The sequence below is a fragment of the Bombina bombina genome, chromosome 1 (genome assembly GCF_027579735.1).
Source record: "Bombina bombina isolate aBomBom1 chromosome 1, aBomBom1.pri, whole genome shotgun sequence".
NCBI classification, from domain to species: Eukaryota; Metazoa; Chordata; class Amphibia; order Anura; family Bombinatoridae; genus Bombina; species Bombina bombina.
Genome location: NC_069499.1, coordinates 1,557,506,717 through 1,557,524,727, shown reverse-complemented (window position 1 = coordinate 1,557,524,727; position 18,011 = coordinate 1,557,506,717). Strand labels below are relative to the sequence as shown.

The 18,011-nt window shown below is 41.1% G+C and overlaps 1 protein-coding gene across 4 annotated transcripts in view; it reads left to right on the top strand.

The window, feature by feature from the left end:
* RHBDF2 (rhomboid 5 homolog 2) overlaps positions 1-18,011 on the top strand; it is a 146,268-nt gene that overhangs the window by 114,504 nt on the left and 13,753 nt on the right. For all 4 annotated transcript variants that reach the window (XR_008401932.1, XM_053709431.1, XM_053709441.1 and 1 more), the window contains exons 16-17: positions 13,787-13,887; positions 14,684-14,837. Coding sequence is in view for 3 of the 4 variants with exons in the window: in XM_053709431.1 (XP_053565406.1) it covers positions 13,787-13,887; positions 14,684-14,837 (255 nt within the window). In the remaining variant the exon portion in view is untranslated. The remainder of the gene's footprint in view (positions 1-13,786; positions 13,888-14,683; positions 14,838-18,011) is intronic.

Genomic DNA, 18,011 nt, shown 5'->3' with positions numbered 1-18,011 from the left:
AATTAAACTCCAGTCACCACTGCACCCTATAGTTTCTCCTTTCTCGTTTGGTTTCGGTCGAATGACTGGGTATGACGTAGAGGGGAGGAGCTATATAGCAGCTCTGCTTGGGTGATCCTCTTGCACTTCCTGTTGGGGAGGAGTTAATATCCCATAAGTAATGGATGACCCGTGGACTGACTACACTACAGGAGAAAGGAATTTATCAGGTAAGCATAAATTATGTTTTTTTTCAATTTGACTACTTTTTGCAATTGCGGGTGTTAGGCCCGCGGGTGCGTCAAATGTTAGACTTTATTGCGTCTTTTTTGGCGCAAACTTTTTTGGCGCGGAAAAATACGTTTTTGACGCAACTTCGTCATTTCCGGCGTCATACGCGATGCCGAGACCTTTCACATGGCGACGTCATTAGTGACACAAGTGTGTCATTTCCGGTCATTTTTGGCGCCAAAAAAGTTTACGTTACATTGTGCGTCATACTTGGCCCCAAATTTTCTTCATTATTTCAATACCCCATTGTTGTTTGCCTCCTGCTTTCTTTTCTATCAAGAGGCCTATGCTTTTGCATTTTTTCCCATTCCTGAAACTGTCATTTAAGGAAATAGATAATTTTGCTTTATATGTTGTTTTCTCTCTTACATTGAGCAAGATGTCCCAATCTGATCCTGCCTCTGAAGTTTCTGCTGGAACATTGCTGCCTGACATCGGTTCTACCAAAGCTAAGTGCATTTGTTGTAAAATTGTAGAAATTATTCCATCGAATGTCATTTGTAATAGTTGTCATGATAAACTTTTACATGCAGATAGTGTTTCTATCAGTAATAGTACATTGCCAGTTGCAGTTCCTTCAACTTCTAATGTGCATGATATACCTGTAAATTTTAAAGAATTTGTTTGATTCTATTATGAAGGTTTTGTCTGCATTTCCACCTTCTAATAAACGTAAAAGGTCTTTTAAAAAAACTTCTCATTTAGCTGATGAAATTTCAAATGACCAACAACATAATAATTCATCCTCTTCTGATGAGGATCTGTCTGAAACAGAAGATCCTTCCTCAGATATTGACACTGAAAAATCTACTTATTTATTTAAAATAGAGTATATGCGTTCTTTATTAAAAGAAGTGTTAATTACTTTGGATATTGAGGTAACCAGTCCTATTGAGGTTCAGTCTAATAAACGTTTAAATGCTGTTTTTAAACCTCCTGTGGTTTCCCCAGGTGTTTTTCCCATTCCTGAGGCTATTTCTGATATGATTTCTAGGGAATGGAATAAGCCAGGTACTTCCTTTATTCCCTTTTCAAGGTTTAAGAGATTGTATCCTTTACCAGCAAAATCTATAGAGTTTTGGGAAAAGATCCCCAAAGTTGATTGGGCTATTTCTACTCTTGCTAAACGTACCACTATTCCTATGGAAGATAGCACTTCCTTTAAGGATCCTTTAGATAGGAAACTTGAAACTTATCTAAGGAAGGCCTATTTATATTCAGGTCATCTTCTCAGACCTGCTATTTCTTTGGGTGATGTTGCGGCTGCATCAACTTTCTGGTTGGAAAATTTAGCGCAACATGAATTGAAATTTGACATATCTAGCATTGTTCGCTTACTGCAACATGCTAATCATTTTATTTGTGATGCCATTTTTCTTTAGCTGTATTAGCTAGAAGAGCTTTGTGGCTTAAATCTTGGAATGCTGATATGACATCTAAATCTAGATTACTATCTCTATCTTTCCAAGGTAATAATTTATTTGGTTCTCAGTTCGATTCTATTATTTCAACTATCACTGGAGGAAAAGGAGTTTTTTTGCCTCAGGATAAAAAAACCTAAGGGTAAATCTAAGGCTTCTAACCGTTTTCGTTCCTTTCGTCAGAATAAGGAACAAAAACTCAATCCTCCTCCCAAGGAATCTGCTTCCAGTTGGAAGCCTTCCTCAAATTGGAATAAATCCAAGCCATTTAGGAAACCAAAGTATGCCCCTAAGTCCGCATGAAGGTGCGGCCCTCATTCCAGCTCAGCTGGTAGGGGGCAGATTAAGGTTTTTCAAGGATTTTTGGATAAAATCTGTCCAAAATCATTGGATTCAGAGCATTGTCTCTCAAGGATATCGAATAGGATTCAAAGTAAGACCTTTTTTCTCTCACGCATCCCTGTAAATCCAGTAAAAGCTCAGGCTTTTCTGAAGTGTGTTTCAGACCTGGAGTATTCAGGGGTAATCATGCCAGTTCCTCCTCAGGAGCAAGGTTTGGGGTTTTATTCAAACCTATTCATTGTACCAAAGAAAGAAAATTTGTTCAGACCAGTGCTGGATCTGAAAATTTTGAATCGTTATGTAAGAGTACCAACTTTCAAGATGGTGACTATAAGGACTATTCTGCCTTTTGTTCAGAAAGGACATTATATGTCCACAATAGACTTGCAGGATGCATACCTTCATATTCCGATTCATCCAGAACACTTTCAGTTTCTGAGATTCTTTTTTCTAGACAAGCACTACCAATTTGTTGCTCTTCCATTTGGCCTAGCAACAGCTCCAAGAATCTTTTCAAAGGTTCTGGGTGCCCTACTCTCTGTAATCAGAGAACAGGGTATTGCGGTGTTTCCTTATTTGGACGATATCTTGGTACTAGCTCAGTCTTTACATACTGCAGAATCTCACACGAATCAACTAGTGTTGTTTCTTCGGAAACATGGTTGGAGGATCAATTTACCAAAAAGGTTCTTGATTCCTCCCAGTTTTCTGGTCTCACTGTTCAAGGTTAACCCCTGATTATAACCTGTTATAGTAGCACAGGTCCAAAAGTGGCCTAGATTGTTATATAAAAGAGGGGGGAAAAAACAAAAAACTTAGAGGACTGTAACTATTTAAGTACATCTCAAAGCATCAGACGTTAAGTGAATTCCTGAAACTACAATTGTACTTGGTATATTTTTATTTTTGTAAATGTATATTTTGTCCTCAATAAAAATAATAATAAAAAAAATAAAAAAATAAAAAAATAACCAGAGATTCACTCCGTTGGTGGCTGACCCTGGACAACCTGTCACAGGGAATGAGCTTCCGCAGACCAGAATAGGTCATTGTCACGACCGACGCCAGTCTGGTGGGCTGGGGCGCGGTCTGGGAACCCCTGAAAACTCAGGGTCTATGGTTTCGGGAAGACTCTCTTCTCCCGATAAACATAATGGAAATCTTTGCCCAAATAACTCAATTATGGGGCATTCCAGACTTGGTTCTGATGGCCTCTCGTCAGAACTTCATGGTCCCTTGTTACGGGTCCAAATCCAGGGATCCCAAGGCGACTCTATTGGATACAATAGTAGCACCTTGGATCTTCAACCTAGCTTATGTATTCCCACCGTTTCCTCTCATTCCCAGGCTGGTAGCCAGGATCAATCTGGAGAGGGCTTCGGTGACCTTGATAGTTCCTGTGTGGCCACGCAGGACTTGGTATGCAGACCTGGTGAATGGGTCATCGGCTCCACCATGGAAGCTACCTTTGAGACAGGACCTTCTTATTCAGGGTCCATTCGAACATCCGAATCTGGTTTTCCTCCAACTGACTGCTTGGAGTTTGAACGCTTGATTTTATCAAAGCGTGGGTTTTCAGATTCTGTAATAGATACTCTTATTCAGGCTAGAAAGCCTGTAACTAGAAAAATTTACCATAAAATATGGAAAAAATATATCTGTTGGTGTGAATCTAAAGGATTCCCATGGAACAAGATAAAATTCCTAAGATTCTTTCCTTTCTACAAGAAGGTTTGGAGAAAGGATTTTCTGCGAGTTCTCTGAAGGGACAGATCTCTGCTTTATCTGTTTTACTTCACAAAAGGCTGGCAGCTGTGCCAGACGTTTAAGCGTTTGTTCAGGCTCTGGTTAGAATCAAGCCTGTTTACAGACCTTTGACTCTTCCCTGGAGTCTTAATCTAGTTCTTTCAGTTCTTCAAGGGGTTCCGTTTGAACCCTTACATTCCATAGATATTAGGTTATTATCTTGGAAAGTTTTGTTTTAGGTTGCAATTTCTTCCGCTAGAAGAGTTTCTGAGTTATCTGCTCTGCAGTGTTCTCCGCCCTATCTGGTCCATGCAGATAAGGTGGTTTTTACGTACTGAGCCTGGTTTTCTTCCGAAGGTTGTTTCCAACAAAAATTTTAACCAGGAGATAATTGTACCTTCTTTGTGTTACACAATTTGGACGTTGTCCGTGCTCTAAAATTCTATTTAGATGCTACAAAGGATTTCAGACAAACATCTTCCTTGTTTGTTGTTTATTCTGGTAAAAGGAGAGGTCAAAAAGCAACTTCTACCTCTCTATCTTTTTGGCTTAAAAGCATCATCAGATTGGCTTATGAGACTGCCGGACGGCAGCCTCCTGAAAGAATCACAGCTCATTCCACTAGGGCCGTGGCTTCCACATGGGCCTTTAAGAACGAGGCTTCTGTTGATCAGATATGTAAGGCAGCGACTTGGTCTTCACTGCACACTTTTACCAAATTTTACAAATTTGATACTTTTGCTTCTTCTGAGGCTATTTTTGGGAGAAAGGTTTTGCAAACCGTGGTGCCTTCCATCTAGGTGACCTGATTTGCTCCCTCCCATCATCCGTGTCCTAAAGCTTTGGTATTGGTTCCCACAAGTAAGGATGACGCCGTGGACCGGACACACCTATGTTGGAGAAAACAGAATTTATGTTTACCTGATAAATTACTTTCTCCAACGGTGTGTCCGGTCCACGGCCCGCCCTGGTTTTTTAATCAGGTCTGATGATTTATTTTCTTTAACTACAGTCACCACGGTATCATATGATTTCTCCTATGCAAATATTCCTCCTTTACGTCGGTCGAATGACTGGGGAAGGCGGAGCCTAGGAGGGATCATGTGACCAGCTTTGCTGGGCTCTTTGCCATTTCCTGTTGGGGAAGAGAATATCCCACAAGTAAGGATGACGCCGTGGACCGGACACACCGTTGGAGAAAGTAATTTATCAGGTAAACATAAATTCTGTTTTTAGGTTTCCAGATAGATTCAGTGTCCATGACTCTGTCTCTAACAGACAAGAGACAGTCTCAGTCATTCCCTTCAGTGGCTATGTGCATGGAAGTTTTAGGTCTCATAACTGCAGCATCGGATGCAATCCCCTTTGCTCGTTTTCACATGAGACCTCTACAGCTTTGTATGCTGAATCAATGGTGCAGGGATTATACAAAGATATCACAATTAATATCCTTGAATCCCAATGTACGACACTCTCTGATATGGTGGATAGATCACCATCGTTTGGTTCAAGGGGCTTCTTTTGTTTGCCCAACCTGGACTGTGATCACAACAGATGCGAGTCTTTCAGGTTGGGGAGCTGTTTGGGGATCTCTGACAGCACAAGGGGTTTGGAAATCTCAAGAGGCGAGATTACCAATAAATATTTTAGAACTGTGCAATTCTCAGGGCTCTTCAGTTCTGGCCTCTGCTAAAGAGAGAAAAGTTAATTTGTTTTCAGACAGACAATATCACAACTGTGCCTTATGTCAATCATCAGGGTGGGACTCACAGTCCCCAAGCTATGAAAGAAGTATCTTGGATACTTGCCTGGGCGGAATCCAGCTCTTGTCTAATCTCTGCGGTGCATATCCCAGGCGTAGACAATTGGGAGGCGGATTATCTCAGCCGCCAGACTTTACATCCAGGAGAGTGGTCTCTCCATCCAGATGTGTTTTCTCAGATTGTTCAGATGTGGGGGCTTCCAGGGATAGATCTCATGGCCTCTCATCTAAACAAGTAACTTCCCAGATACCTGTCCAGGTCCAGGGATGTTCAGGCGGAAGCAGTGGATGCGCTGACACTCCCTTGGTGTTTATCAACCTGCTTACATCTTCCCGCCTCTAGTTCTCCTTCCAAGAGTGATCTCCAAAATCATCATGGAACAGTCTTTTGTGTTGCTGGTGGCTCCAGCATGGCCACACAGGTTTTGGTATGCGGATCTGGTTCGGATGTCCAGTTGCCCGCCTTGGCCACTTCCGTTACGGCCGGACCTATTATCTCAAGGTCCGTTTTTCCATCAGGATCTCAAATCATTAAATTTGAAGGTATGGAAATTGAACGCTTAGTTCTAAGTCATAGAGGTTTCTCTGACTCAGTGATTAATACTATGTTACAAGCTCGTAAATCTGTCTCTAGAAAGATTTATTATAGAGTTTGGAAGACTTACATTTCATGGTGTTCTTCTCATAAATTCTCCTGGCATTCTTTTAGAATTCCTAGAATTTTACAGTTCCTTCAGGATGGTTTGGATAAGGGTTTGTCTGCAAGTTCCTTGAAAGGACAAATCTCAGCTCTTTCTGTTTTATTTCACAGAAAGATTGCTATACTTCCTGATATTCACTGTTTTGTACAGGCTTTAGTTCGTATTAAGCCTGTCATTAAATCAATTTCTCCTCCTTGGAGTCTTAATTTGGTTCTGAAGGCTTTACAGGCTCCTCCATTTGAGCCTATGCATTCTTTGGACATTAAACTACTTTCCTGGAAAGTGTTGTTCCTTTTGGCTATTTCTTCTGCTAGAAGAGTTTCTGAGCTATCTGCTCTTTCTTGTGAGTCTCCTTTTCTGATTTTTCATCAGGATAAGGCAGTTTTGCGGACTTCTTTTCAATTTTTACCTAAGGTTGTGAATTCTAACAACATTAGTAGAGAAATTGTTGTCCCTTCCTTGTGTCCTAATCCTAAGATTCTTTGGAGAGATCCTTACATTCTTTGGATGTGGTAAGAGCTTTGAAATATTATGTGGAAGCTACTAAAAATTTCAGGAAGACTTCCAGTTTATTTGTTTTATTTTCTGGTCCTAAGAAAGGTCAGAAAGCTTCTGCTATTTCCTTGGCTTTTTGGTTGAAACTTTTGATTCATCAAGCTTATTTAGAGTCGGGTCAAACCCCGCCTCAGAGAATTACAGCTCATTCTACTAGATCAGTCTCCACTTCGTGGGCTTTTAAGAATGAAGCTTCTGTTGATCAGATTTGCAAAGCAGCAACTTGGTCCTCTTTGCATACATTTACTAAATTCTACCATTTTGATGTATTTGCTTCTTCGGAAGCAGTTTTTGGTAGAAAAGTTCTTCAGGCAGCTGTTTCAGTTTGATTCTTCTGCTTTTGATTTAAGTTTTTTTCTTTCAAAAGTGAAAATAACTTATTTTTTGGGTTGTGGATTATTTTTTCAGCAGAATATGGCTGTTTTTAGTTTATTCTCTCCCTCTCTAGTGACTCTTGAGTGGAAGACTCCACATCTTGGGTACTGATATCCCATATCTCACTAGCTCATGGACTCTTGCCAATTACATGAAAGAAAACATAATTTATGTAAGAACGTACCTGATAAATTCATTTCTTTCATATTGGCAAGAGTCCATGAGGCCCACCCCTTTTTATGGTGTTTATGATTTTTTTGTATAAAGCACAAATATTTCCAAATTTCCTTTTGTTGATGCGTTCTACTCCTTTCTTTATCACCCCACTGCTTGGCTATTCGTTAAACTGAATTGTGGGTGTGGAGAGGGGTGTATTTATAGGCATTTTGAGGTTTGGGAAACTTTGCCCCTCCTGGTAGGATTGTATATCCCATATGTCACTAGCTCATGGACTCTTGCCAATATGAAAGAAATTAATTTATCAGGTAAGTTCTTACATAAATTATGTTTTTGACTAGACTATTCCTTTAAGCTCCTATGGATGCTAATTACAATATGCAAAGATTTATAAATTTTTTGTATAAGGGACTGTTTGATGCGAAATTGCTTACTCCTCATTTGTTAAATAATGTCCTAAAATAGTGTTTAAATGGACAGTAAACTCAGGGCATGCAAAGCATTTGCTTTGTTCTTCAGGTATCCTTTGTTGGAGAGCATAGCTAGGCATGCTCAGGAGCAGCAGTGCAGTACTGCCTTAGCCTTGTGCATTACATCAGGGACCAGTCACTAATGGCACAATGTGTTGGGTGCCCAATTACTTATACTCACACTTGTAAGAAATTACAGTTCTTTCAGGAACAGATGACAAGTGGTCAATAAAAATATGTTCTGTACAGACATTAAAACACTGTTACATGGGTTATGTAGATGAAACAAATTACATATAAACAAAAAGTGCATAACAATATAAACAACTAAATAAATTACAGCCCTTACCTTCAAGAACACTAAAATAATATTTCTTACACACTTAAGCTAAAGTTAACAATACAATGAGATAATCACATTCATTCATAGTATGTTTAAAAAAAAAAAAATAGTTGCTATTAATAAATAAATTACTATTTTTGTGACAAAATTACTGTTGGTTATTGATTTAATTTGACTGTTAATAATAAGTGTCAGATTGTGCAGTGCTGTAAAAGGGACACCGTAACATGGAAGACAGGGAAAGTTTACTGGCACAGGCCTTGCTCCCTAGAGAGTTTACAATCTAATAAATTAAATGACAGTTGGTGTTACAATGTTATTTCTTTCCTAAGATAAGGAGAGTCCACAACGTCGTCAATTACTAGTGGGAAGCAGGAGGCAAAGAGCACCACAGCAAAGCTGTTAAGTGTCACTCCCCTAACCACAATCCCCAGTCATTCTCTTTGCCTCTGTCAGTGGAGGAGGTGACGTTTTGGTGTCTGAAGAAAATTTGGATTTCTTTAGCTTTTGGGGTCTAGCCATAGTCCACGTTAATCTCTTCAGTAGGGTAGTGGTGGCTTTAAAGAAGTTAGGAACTTGTAAGTTGAGCCTTGCTGCCCTAGTATAGAAAGCCAGAGTAGGTTTACTATGTTCTTTCTTTTTCTACAGTTCTCTGTAAGGAGTTGCATCCTTTCACACCTTGTGAGCTGTCCTCCTGCCGGATAGCTACAATACAGGTATCAAGTGCGGCATCTTATTGGTGCGACGCCTTGTCTGATTCAATTTTAGTAGAGACTCCTTTGGAGGAGATCCAAGACAGAATTAAGGCTCTCAAACTAACCAATTCCTTTATTTCTGATGCTACCATGCAAGTTATTAAACTGGGAGCCAAGATATCTGGCTTTGCTGTCCTAGCCCGCAGGGCGCTGTGGCTGATATCATGGTCAGCGGATGTTTCCTCTAAGTCCAAGCTTCTGACGCTTCCTTACAAGGGTAAGACCTTGTTTGGACCTTGTCTGGCAGAAATAATTTCTGATATTACTGGTGGAAAAGGGTCTTTTTTACCACAAGACAAGAAGAATAGACCTAAAGGACTTCAAAGTAATTTTCGTTCCTTTCGTATCTTCATAGGAAAGTCTTCCTCTTCCAAGCAGAAACAGTCCAAGTCGTCTTGGAAAACCACTCAGTCTTATAACAAGGGGAATCAATCTAAGAAACCCGCAGCTGAGTCTAAATCAGCATGAAGGGTTTGCCCCCAATCCGGGATCGGATCAAGTGGGGGGGCAGACTTTCTCTGTTTCATAAAGCTTGGATACGAGATGTACAAGATCCCTGGGCTGTGGACATAGTATCTCAGGGTTACAAAATAGAATTCAAAGCTTTTCCTCCCAGGTTCAGGTTATACGTCTCACGATTATCTGCAGACCAGATAAAAAGAGAGGCGTTCTTGAATTGCGATAGAGACCTCTCTTCCTTAGGAGTGATAGTCCCAGTTCCAATAAGAGAACAGGGTCTAGGATTCTATTCAAATCTGTTCGTGGTTCCCAAAAAAAGAGGGGGCTTTTCGTCCTATTCTAGACCTAAAGTGTCTCAACACTTTTTTCTCAGGTTACCATCCTTCAAAATGGAAACCATTCATTCCATTCTTCCTTTGGTCCAAGAGGGTCAGTTCATGACAACCATAAAGGATGCATATCTTCATGTTCCTATCCACAAGGATCATCAAAAGTTCCTGAGATTCACCTTTCTAGACAAACACTTTCAGTTTGTGGCTCTTCCTTTTGGCTTTGCCACAGCTCCCAGAATTTTCTCAAAGGTTCTGGGAGCTCTTGCAGTGATCAGTTCTCGGGGAATTGCAGTGGCGCCATACCTGGACGACATATTGGTTCAGGCGCCATATTTTCAACAATCAGACTTTCACACAGAGATCTTGCTGTCTTTTCTACATTACCACGGATGGAAAGTGAATCTTCCTCAAGAGGTAGTAGCGACAAACACTGTGGGGGACTTTAAAAATGCATGGGACAAGCATAAGGCTATCCTACAAAGTAGATAAGTTTATACTGTTAGGTAATATCGGGCAGACTTGCTGGGCTTATGGCGTTTATCTGCCGTCAAGAAAATATTTGGGTACAGTGTCCCTTTAAGCACACCACAAAAGTACTGTTTAATCTTAGCACACATATTGTGGGAGTGCTACCAAAGTGACCAAAACCATTACAAGACAACAAAATCTTATTAGAAGCTATGTAAGTATATTTGACAGAGAGAAGCATATACAAATATGACATGAAAGAGTGGACTTGGATGTGCACCAATACTTTTTGTTGTCTTGTAATTGTTTTGGTCACTTTGGTAGCACTCCCACAATATGTGTGCTAAGATTAAACAGTCCTTTTGTGGTGTGCTTAACCAAAAAAAACCTTTGTTGTATCTTTGAATAGGGAGCTGACTCAATCCCTCCGCTTTGGTTAATGCACGCCACCCAGCCCAGGTGTGTTCCAGATAAATTGTGATATACTTAATAAGCTAGAAAGCTTCACACTGTGTAGACATGACTAGCTGCAGTGTGGAAACTGGTTAGTGTTAGGACCAGTCTACTATGGGGCACCTTGTAAGTGGTGACTGGGTTAGCAGAATATGATCATATTGTGTGACTAAGATACCTATTTTAATTTTAATTTAAACAGCCAATTTTTTGCAGCATAAATATAAGTCAATATTATTGCGAGATGTTAATCCCAATCTTATTTGAACTATGTAAGTATATTTAGCAGACAGAAGTTTTTATTTAAATTTAAAAGCATATTTAACAGGCAATTTAAAGTCAATATTATTGCAAGATGTTAATCCCAATTTTATTTGAACTATGTAAGTATATTTGACAGAGAGAAGCATATATAAATATGCCATGAAAGAGTGGACTTATAAAAAGTATATTTAGCAGATAGAAGTATATTTGTTTTTGCAGCTCAAATATAAGCCAATATTATTACGAGATGTTTATCCCAATCTTATTAGAAGCTATGTAAGTATATTTGACAGACAGAAGCATATATAAATATGCCGTGAAAGAGTGGACTTAAGTGGTTGGATGAGCACCCATACTTTTTGTTGTCTAGTTTTCTTAGGGACCATAATAGATTCCCTATCTTTGAGAATATTTCTGACAGAGGTCAAAAAATCCAAGATTCTTTCCTCTTGCCTCTCTCTGCAGTCTACTATTCGGCCATCAGTGGCTCAATGTATGGAGGTAATTGGTCTGATGGTTGCTTCCATGGACATCATTTCCTTTGCTCGATTCCATTTGAGAGCTCTGCAGTTATGCATGCTCAGATAATGAAATGGAGACCATTTGGATCTGTCTCAGAGGATAGATCTAGATCAGTCAGCAAGAGACTCTTAAAGGTGCAGGGAATATGGACTCTGGAGGAATCTGCTGTCCCCATAAATATCTTGGAGTTGAGAGCGATTTACAATGCTCTGATGGCTTGGCCTCAGTTTGTCTTTAGCCTGGTTTATCAGGTTCCAGTCGGACAACACTCTGAGTCCCTTAGCCATTAAAGAGGTGGCTCGGATTATTCAGTGGGCGGAAGCTAACAATTTCTATCTGCCATTCACATTCCATTAGTGGACAACTGGGAAGCTGATTTCCAGAGCAGTCAGACTTTTCATACCGGGGAGTGGGCTCTCCATCCGGAGGGGTTTTCCAGGTTAACCCTCAAATGGGGGGTGCTGGAGTTCGATCTGATTGCGTCTTGCCAAGCTTCCAAGGTACGGTTCAAGGTCAAGAGATCTGCAGGCTGCCCTGATAGATGCTTTGGCGGTTCCCTGGGATTGCAGTCTGGCATATTTGTTTCCTCCATTTGCCCTCCTTCCACGAGTCATTGCTTGTATCGGACAGGAGAGCATTGTTAATTCTAATAGCTCCTGCATGGCCTCACAGAATCTGGCATGCAGACCTAGTGAAGATGTCATCTCTTCCACCTTGAAGGTTGCCTCTGAGGATGGACCTTCTAACTCAAGGCCCTTTCCTTCATCCAAATCTCGTTTCTCTGAAGCTGACTGCTTGGAGATTGAACGCTTAGTTCTGTCTAAGCGGTCATTGAGACCATAATCCAGGCTTGCAAGCCTGTTACTAGAAATATTTACTATAAAGTATGGCATAAATACCTTTATTTGTGTGAATCCAAGGGCTACTCTTGGAGAAGGGTTAGGATTTTCTTTTCTTCAGGAAGGTCTGGAGAAGGGATTGTTAGTTCTCTGAAAGGTCAGATTTCTGCATTGTCTATTTTGTTACACAAGTCTCTGGCGAATGTTCCAGATGCTCAATCTTTTTGTCAGGCTTTGGTCAGAATCAGGCCTGTGTTTAAGTCTGTTGTTCCTCCTTAGAACCTTAACCTTGTTCCTAAAGTTTTGCAGTAGGCTCCGTTTGAGTCATTGCATGCCATAGATATTAAGTTGTTATCTTGGAAGGTGTTGTTTCTTATTGCTAGCTCTTCTGCTCGGAGAGTCTCGGAACTCTCGGCTTTGCAGTGCGATTCGCCTTAAATGATCTTTTATGCAGATAAGGCGGTTCTTCGTACTAAATTGGGATTTCTTCCTAAAGTGGTTTCAGATAGAAATATTAATCAGGAGATTCTTATTCCTTCTGTCTGTCCTAATCCTTCAACTCATAAGGAACGTTTGTTGCACAACTTGGATGCTGTGCGTGCTCTAAAATTCTACCTACAGACTACTAAGGATTTTCACTAGTCCTCTGCCCTGTTTTTTCTCTGGAAAACGTGAAGGTCAGAAAGCTACTGCTACTTCTCTTTCTCTCTGGTTGAGAAGTATAATTTGTTTTGCTTGTGAGACTGCTAGTCAGCAGCCTCCTGAGAGATATACGGCTCATTCCATGAGGGCTGTCTCCTCCTTATTGGGCTTTCAATAATGAAACTTCTGTGGAACAGATTTGCAAGGCTGCAACTTGCTCCTCCCTGCATACTTTTTTCCAAATTTTCCAAATTTGATACTTTTGCCTCGGCTTCTTTTGGGAGAAAGGTTCTTCAAGAGGTGGTGCCTTCTGTTTAGGTCTACCTGTCTTGTTCTCCCGCCCTAGTCATCTGTGTCCTCTATCTTGGGTATTGGTTCCCACTAGTATTGATGACGTTGTGGACTCTCCATATCTTAGAAAAGAAAACAAAATTTATGCTTACCTGATTAATTTTATTTCTTTCCGGATATGGAGTCCACGACCCCACCCTTTATTTTAGACAGTTATTTTTTGACTAAACCTCAGGCACCGCTACACCTTTGTGTTACTACTTTTTCCATTTCCCTTCGGTCGAATGACTGGGGATTGTGTGGGTAGGGGAGTGACACTCAACAGCTTTGCTGTGGTGCTCTTTGCCTCCTCCTGCTGGCCAGGAGTGATATTCCCACTAGTAATTGATGACGTTGTGGATTCTCCATATTCGGAAATATATACATTTATCAGGTAAGCATACATTTTGTTTGTCATGGTTTGGACACTTTTATGTGTTTGTGTAGCAGAGAGAAATAAATTGTAATCTGTTATGGTTAAACATAGGAGATATTACTGAAGAGGCTGGTTATGAATTACGGCCCTTTTTAACCAATGTTTATATTTGTGTCCTTCTCAGGTACACTGTCTGGATGAGGTCTGTGGTTTGCTGCCATTTCTAAACCCTGAAATCCCTGACCAGTTTTATCGCCTGTGGCTTTCCCTGTTTCTTCATGCTGGGTATGTCTGCTTTATACCTAATGGTGCACTAGATCAATGCATGCTGGGTATGTCTGCTTTATAACTAATGGTGCACTAGAGCAATGCATGCTGGGTATGTCTGCATTATACCTAATGGTGCACTAGAGCAATGCATGCTGGGTATGTCTGCTTTATAACTAATGGTGCACTAGAGCAATGCATGCTGGGTATGTCTGCTTTATAACTAATGGTGCACTAGAGCAATGCATGCTGGGTATGTCTGCATTATACCTAATGGTGCACTAGAGCAATGCATGCTGGGTATGTCTGCTTTATACCCGTTGGTACACAAGCACTGGTTCATAAAAACAATGCACACAGATTGCAAATAACACTAGAGCAGTGCATGCTGGGTATGTCTGCTTTATACCCGTTGGTACACTAGAGCAGTGCATGCTGGGTATGTCTGCTTTATACCCGTTGGTACACTAGAGCAGTGCATACTGGGTATGTCTGCTTTATACCCGTTGGTACACTAGAGCAGTGCATGCTGGGTATGTCTGCTTTATACCCGTTGGTACACTAGAGCAGTGCATGCTGGGTATGTCTGCTTTATACCCGTTGGTACACAAGCACTGGTTCATAAAGACACTGCACGCAGATTGCAAATAACGCTAGAGCAATGCATGCTGGGTTGTGGTTTGTAAGATAGGGACTGATATCAACACAGGATATGAGTTTGTACCAGGATAATATTAATAGGACTGGGCATTAAGTAAATGCTTATAAATCCGGTAGTGAGTTCTTCACTAACCCTGTCCTCTTGCTGTCTCAGAATCATACACTGCCTGGTGTCTGTGACCTTTCAGATGACCGTGCTGCGTGACCTGGAGAAGCTAGCGGGCTGGCTACGGATCTCCATCATCTACGTACTAAGTGGCATCACTGGCAATCTCGCCAGCGCCCTGTTCCTGCCCTACAGGGCTGAGGTGAGAGCTTGGGGTCACTTCCTTTTATGCTTTGCCCCCCCCCCCTTCACTTATCTCACACTCATCCTCTTGCCTCTGTTCCCAGCGGTTTCCTCTCATTGGGTAACACCTTTCTGTGCTCCTCCCTTTCCTTAGAGCTCCTCTTCCTCCAGTTGTCACTTCATCCTTTCTATAATTTGTGCCCCTGTTTGCCATAGACTTGCTCTAACTTTATAAAGCTTCAACCCTGCTCCAGTTCACAACATTCTGCTTCCCTGTTCCAATTCCCGCCAGAAAGCAGACCCCATCATGCCATATACAGCATGCGTCCCCTCACTTAAAGGCACCTTCTTTACCCTCTTTCCTGCTACCATCCCATTCGGACCCACCCTTTCTCCACACTTGCTGGTGCAGCCTGTTCTATTTTGCTTCCAATGCCACAAATTCTGTTCTCTTTCTCTCCTTATCACATTCCTGCTTGCCAGGTTTCCCCTCATAAACATCCCCCAGTCACCCCCCTCTCCCTTCTCTCCATGTGCCCATATCTCTCGTGTCTCACTTTTACAAGATTATCATAAGATTAACCGTCTGCTCCTGGAGCATCACTAATCCAGGTGATCAGACAGCCAGGATCTGTCCCCTGCTTCCTCTCAAACCTGTCTGCCGCTTTCACTAAGACATTTATTCTATCTCCTGAGCTGCATCATCCAACTCTCTCCTGACTTTCACTGTTAAAATGAGCACAATGGCTTTTTACCATGAAATCTATCTGTGAAAGTAAAGGGACAATCTACTCCAGAGTTTTTATTGTTTAAAAAGATAGATAATCCCTTAATATTAATATACTTTTTACCTCTGTGATTACCTTGTATATGAACCTCTGCAGACTGCCCTTATCTCAGTGCTATTTACAGACTCAATGCTGACTCATAATTAAGTCCGAGCACAACGTTATCTATATGGCACACATGAACTAGCGCTATCTTGCTGTGAAAAGCTATAAAAATGCACTCAGATAAGAGGTGACCTGTAATGGCTTCAGAACAGGCAGAGTTATAACTGTTGTGAAGTGTTGAGCAAAGCCAGGGAATGGGTAAGAAAGGGATGATCTATCTTTTTAAACAATGCAAATTTGAGTCCATTTAAATTAGAAAATCGTTGTCCATACTACTCTTTACTTTGCTTTCTTCCTACCTTTCAACCTTTTAACGCCTTTCTGACATTCTATTCCGTCCTAACCGCGCTGGACTTTAGTGATGTTTGGACGGAATAGAACGTCCTAGCCGTTTGGCTGTCCTGACGCCAACAACGCTTCCAGGATGCATTCACGGTCTGGTGGGCGTGCCTAGCATCAAAGGGACACCCCCTGACCCGATCCCATCGTTGAAATCTCGCGATTGCGGGATTTTAATTTGTTTACATCGGAACCATGTATACAGTCCCTTTAAAATAACTTTCTAATGCATTAATGTAATGCTTTAATTTATTACAGTACTGCATACATTTTCACTGGCTAATGTTTAACCCCCAAAACAGGGTTTAATAAATAGTTAAAAAATCACAAAATTGAGATAGATATGTTTGTTTCAAATTGATGTAATTGCAAAACTATCAGGTACAGATCTTTTGATCTTACAGAAGAATAATGCTGAGCAAAAATCCCTATGGATATGAAATCCAACATTGTTCTTTCATGATTTAGATAGGTCATGCAATTCAACAACTTTCCAATTTTTCTTCTATTTTCAGATTTGCTTTGTTCTCTGTGTATTGTTTGTTAAATGATCAACCAAGCACTACTGGGAGCTAGCTGAACACATCAAGTCAGCCAATGTAGAGTCATATATGTTCAGCCACCAATTAACAGCTAGCTCCCAGTAATGCATTGTTGGTCCGACCTAGGTATTCAACCAAGGATACAAGAGAATGACGCAAAATGGATAATAGAAGTAAAATGGAAAGTTGTATCTGAATCATGAAAGAAAAATGTGGGTTTTATGTCCCTTTAACTTCACCAGGTCTTCTCCTTTTTGAACAATGAGGCAAACAATTATAGATACAATGCAAGTAAACAAAATGGCATCTCCTAATGTAGCACAGTCTGTAGTAAAAAACACACCAGAGAGCAACTCGCCCATATTGCACAGGCGTGCTACGTGCGCACTCTCAGCCCCCACTGTCTACAGACATTGTATGAAAACTTCCAAAGCTCTAATTGTATAAAACGGCCTCCAGAAATGACCGGAATAATCACATTAAAAACTCGTAATTGTGCTAAAAAGAAAAACAAAGTTTGCTTATGCATTACAGCTCTTTAGCCTACCTGGGTATGCTTTTCCATCTTAATACAAGGAGAGTCCACAGCTGCATTCATTACTTGTGGGAAATACTGAACCTGGCCACCAGGAGGAGGCAAAGACACCCCAGCCAAAGGCTTAAATACCTCCCCCACTTCCCTCATCCCCAGTCATTCTTTGCCTTTCGTCACAGGAGGTTGGCAGAGAATTGTCAGAAGATTTCGGAGTTGTTACTTAGGAATGGTATCTGCCCTTCAATATGGGACTGGAGCTTTAAGTAGTCTTGTCAGCCTCTCAGGGAGAGCATTGATGAAAGTTAGAGTCTGGAGATGCAGGGAGAGTCTTTCTGCGAATCCATCCAGATTCATATTAACAGCTCCTTAAGCAATCAGTGTTGATGAGTTTCGCTGCCTGCTTTTCATCACTCAAGTCCATGTCAGAAGCGATGCTACAGTCTGTCGCACTTGAAGGACCGTGTTTCTGTTCCACGGCATAGATTCCGGTAAGATAGTTTCATTTTTTACACATATGTTAACGCTAGAAGACAGGGTCACAGTGGGACTTCTTTATCTTTATGGAATCAAGGGTTAATATCTCCTGAGGTGGGTTGTTGAACAGCGGGGTGTTAATCATATTTGTTTGTGATTTATGCTGTGTTATACGTGTGAGATGTTTTTTGGACTCAGAGGCTGCTATGGAACCTACAGGTTGCTTTTTTACTTGAGAGCTGCGCCATTTTTATTAAGCTTGGCGCGCTTTTCCTTTAGCTGGGGTGGTCCTTCATTGCACACCGTGTGACCAGGTGTGGTCACGGTTTCCATTTCCTATTCCTGACCGAGTGACTACGGAGAAGAGCGTCTGGGTCATAGGAGGTGGTGCGTGCCACAGCCATTGGGGG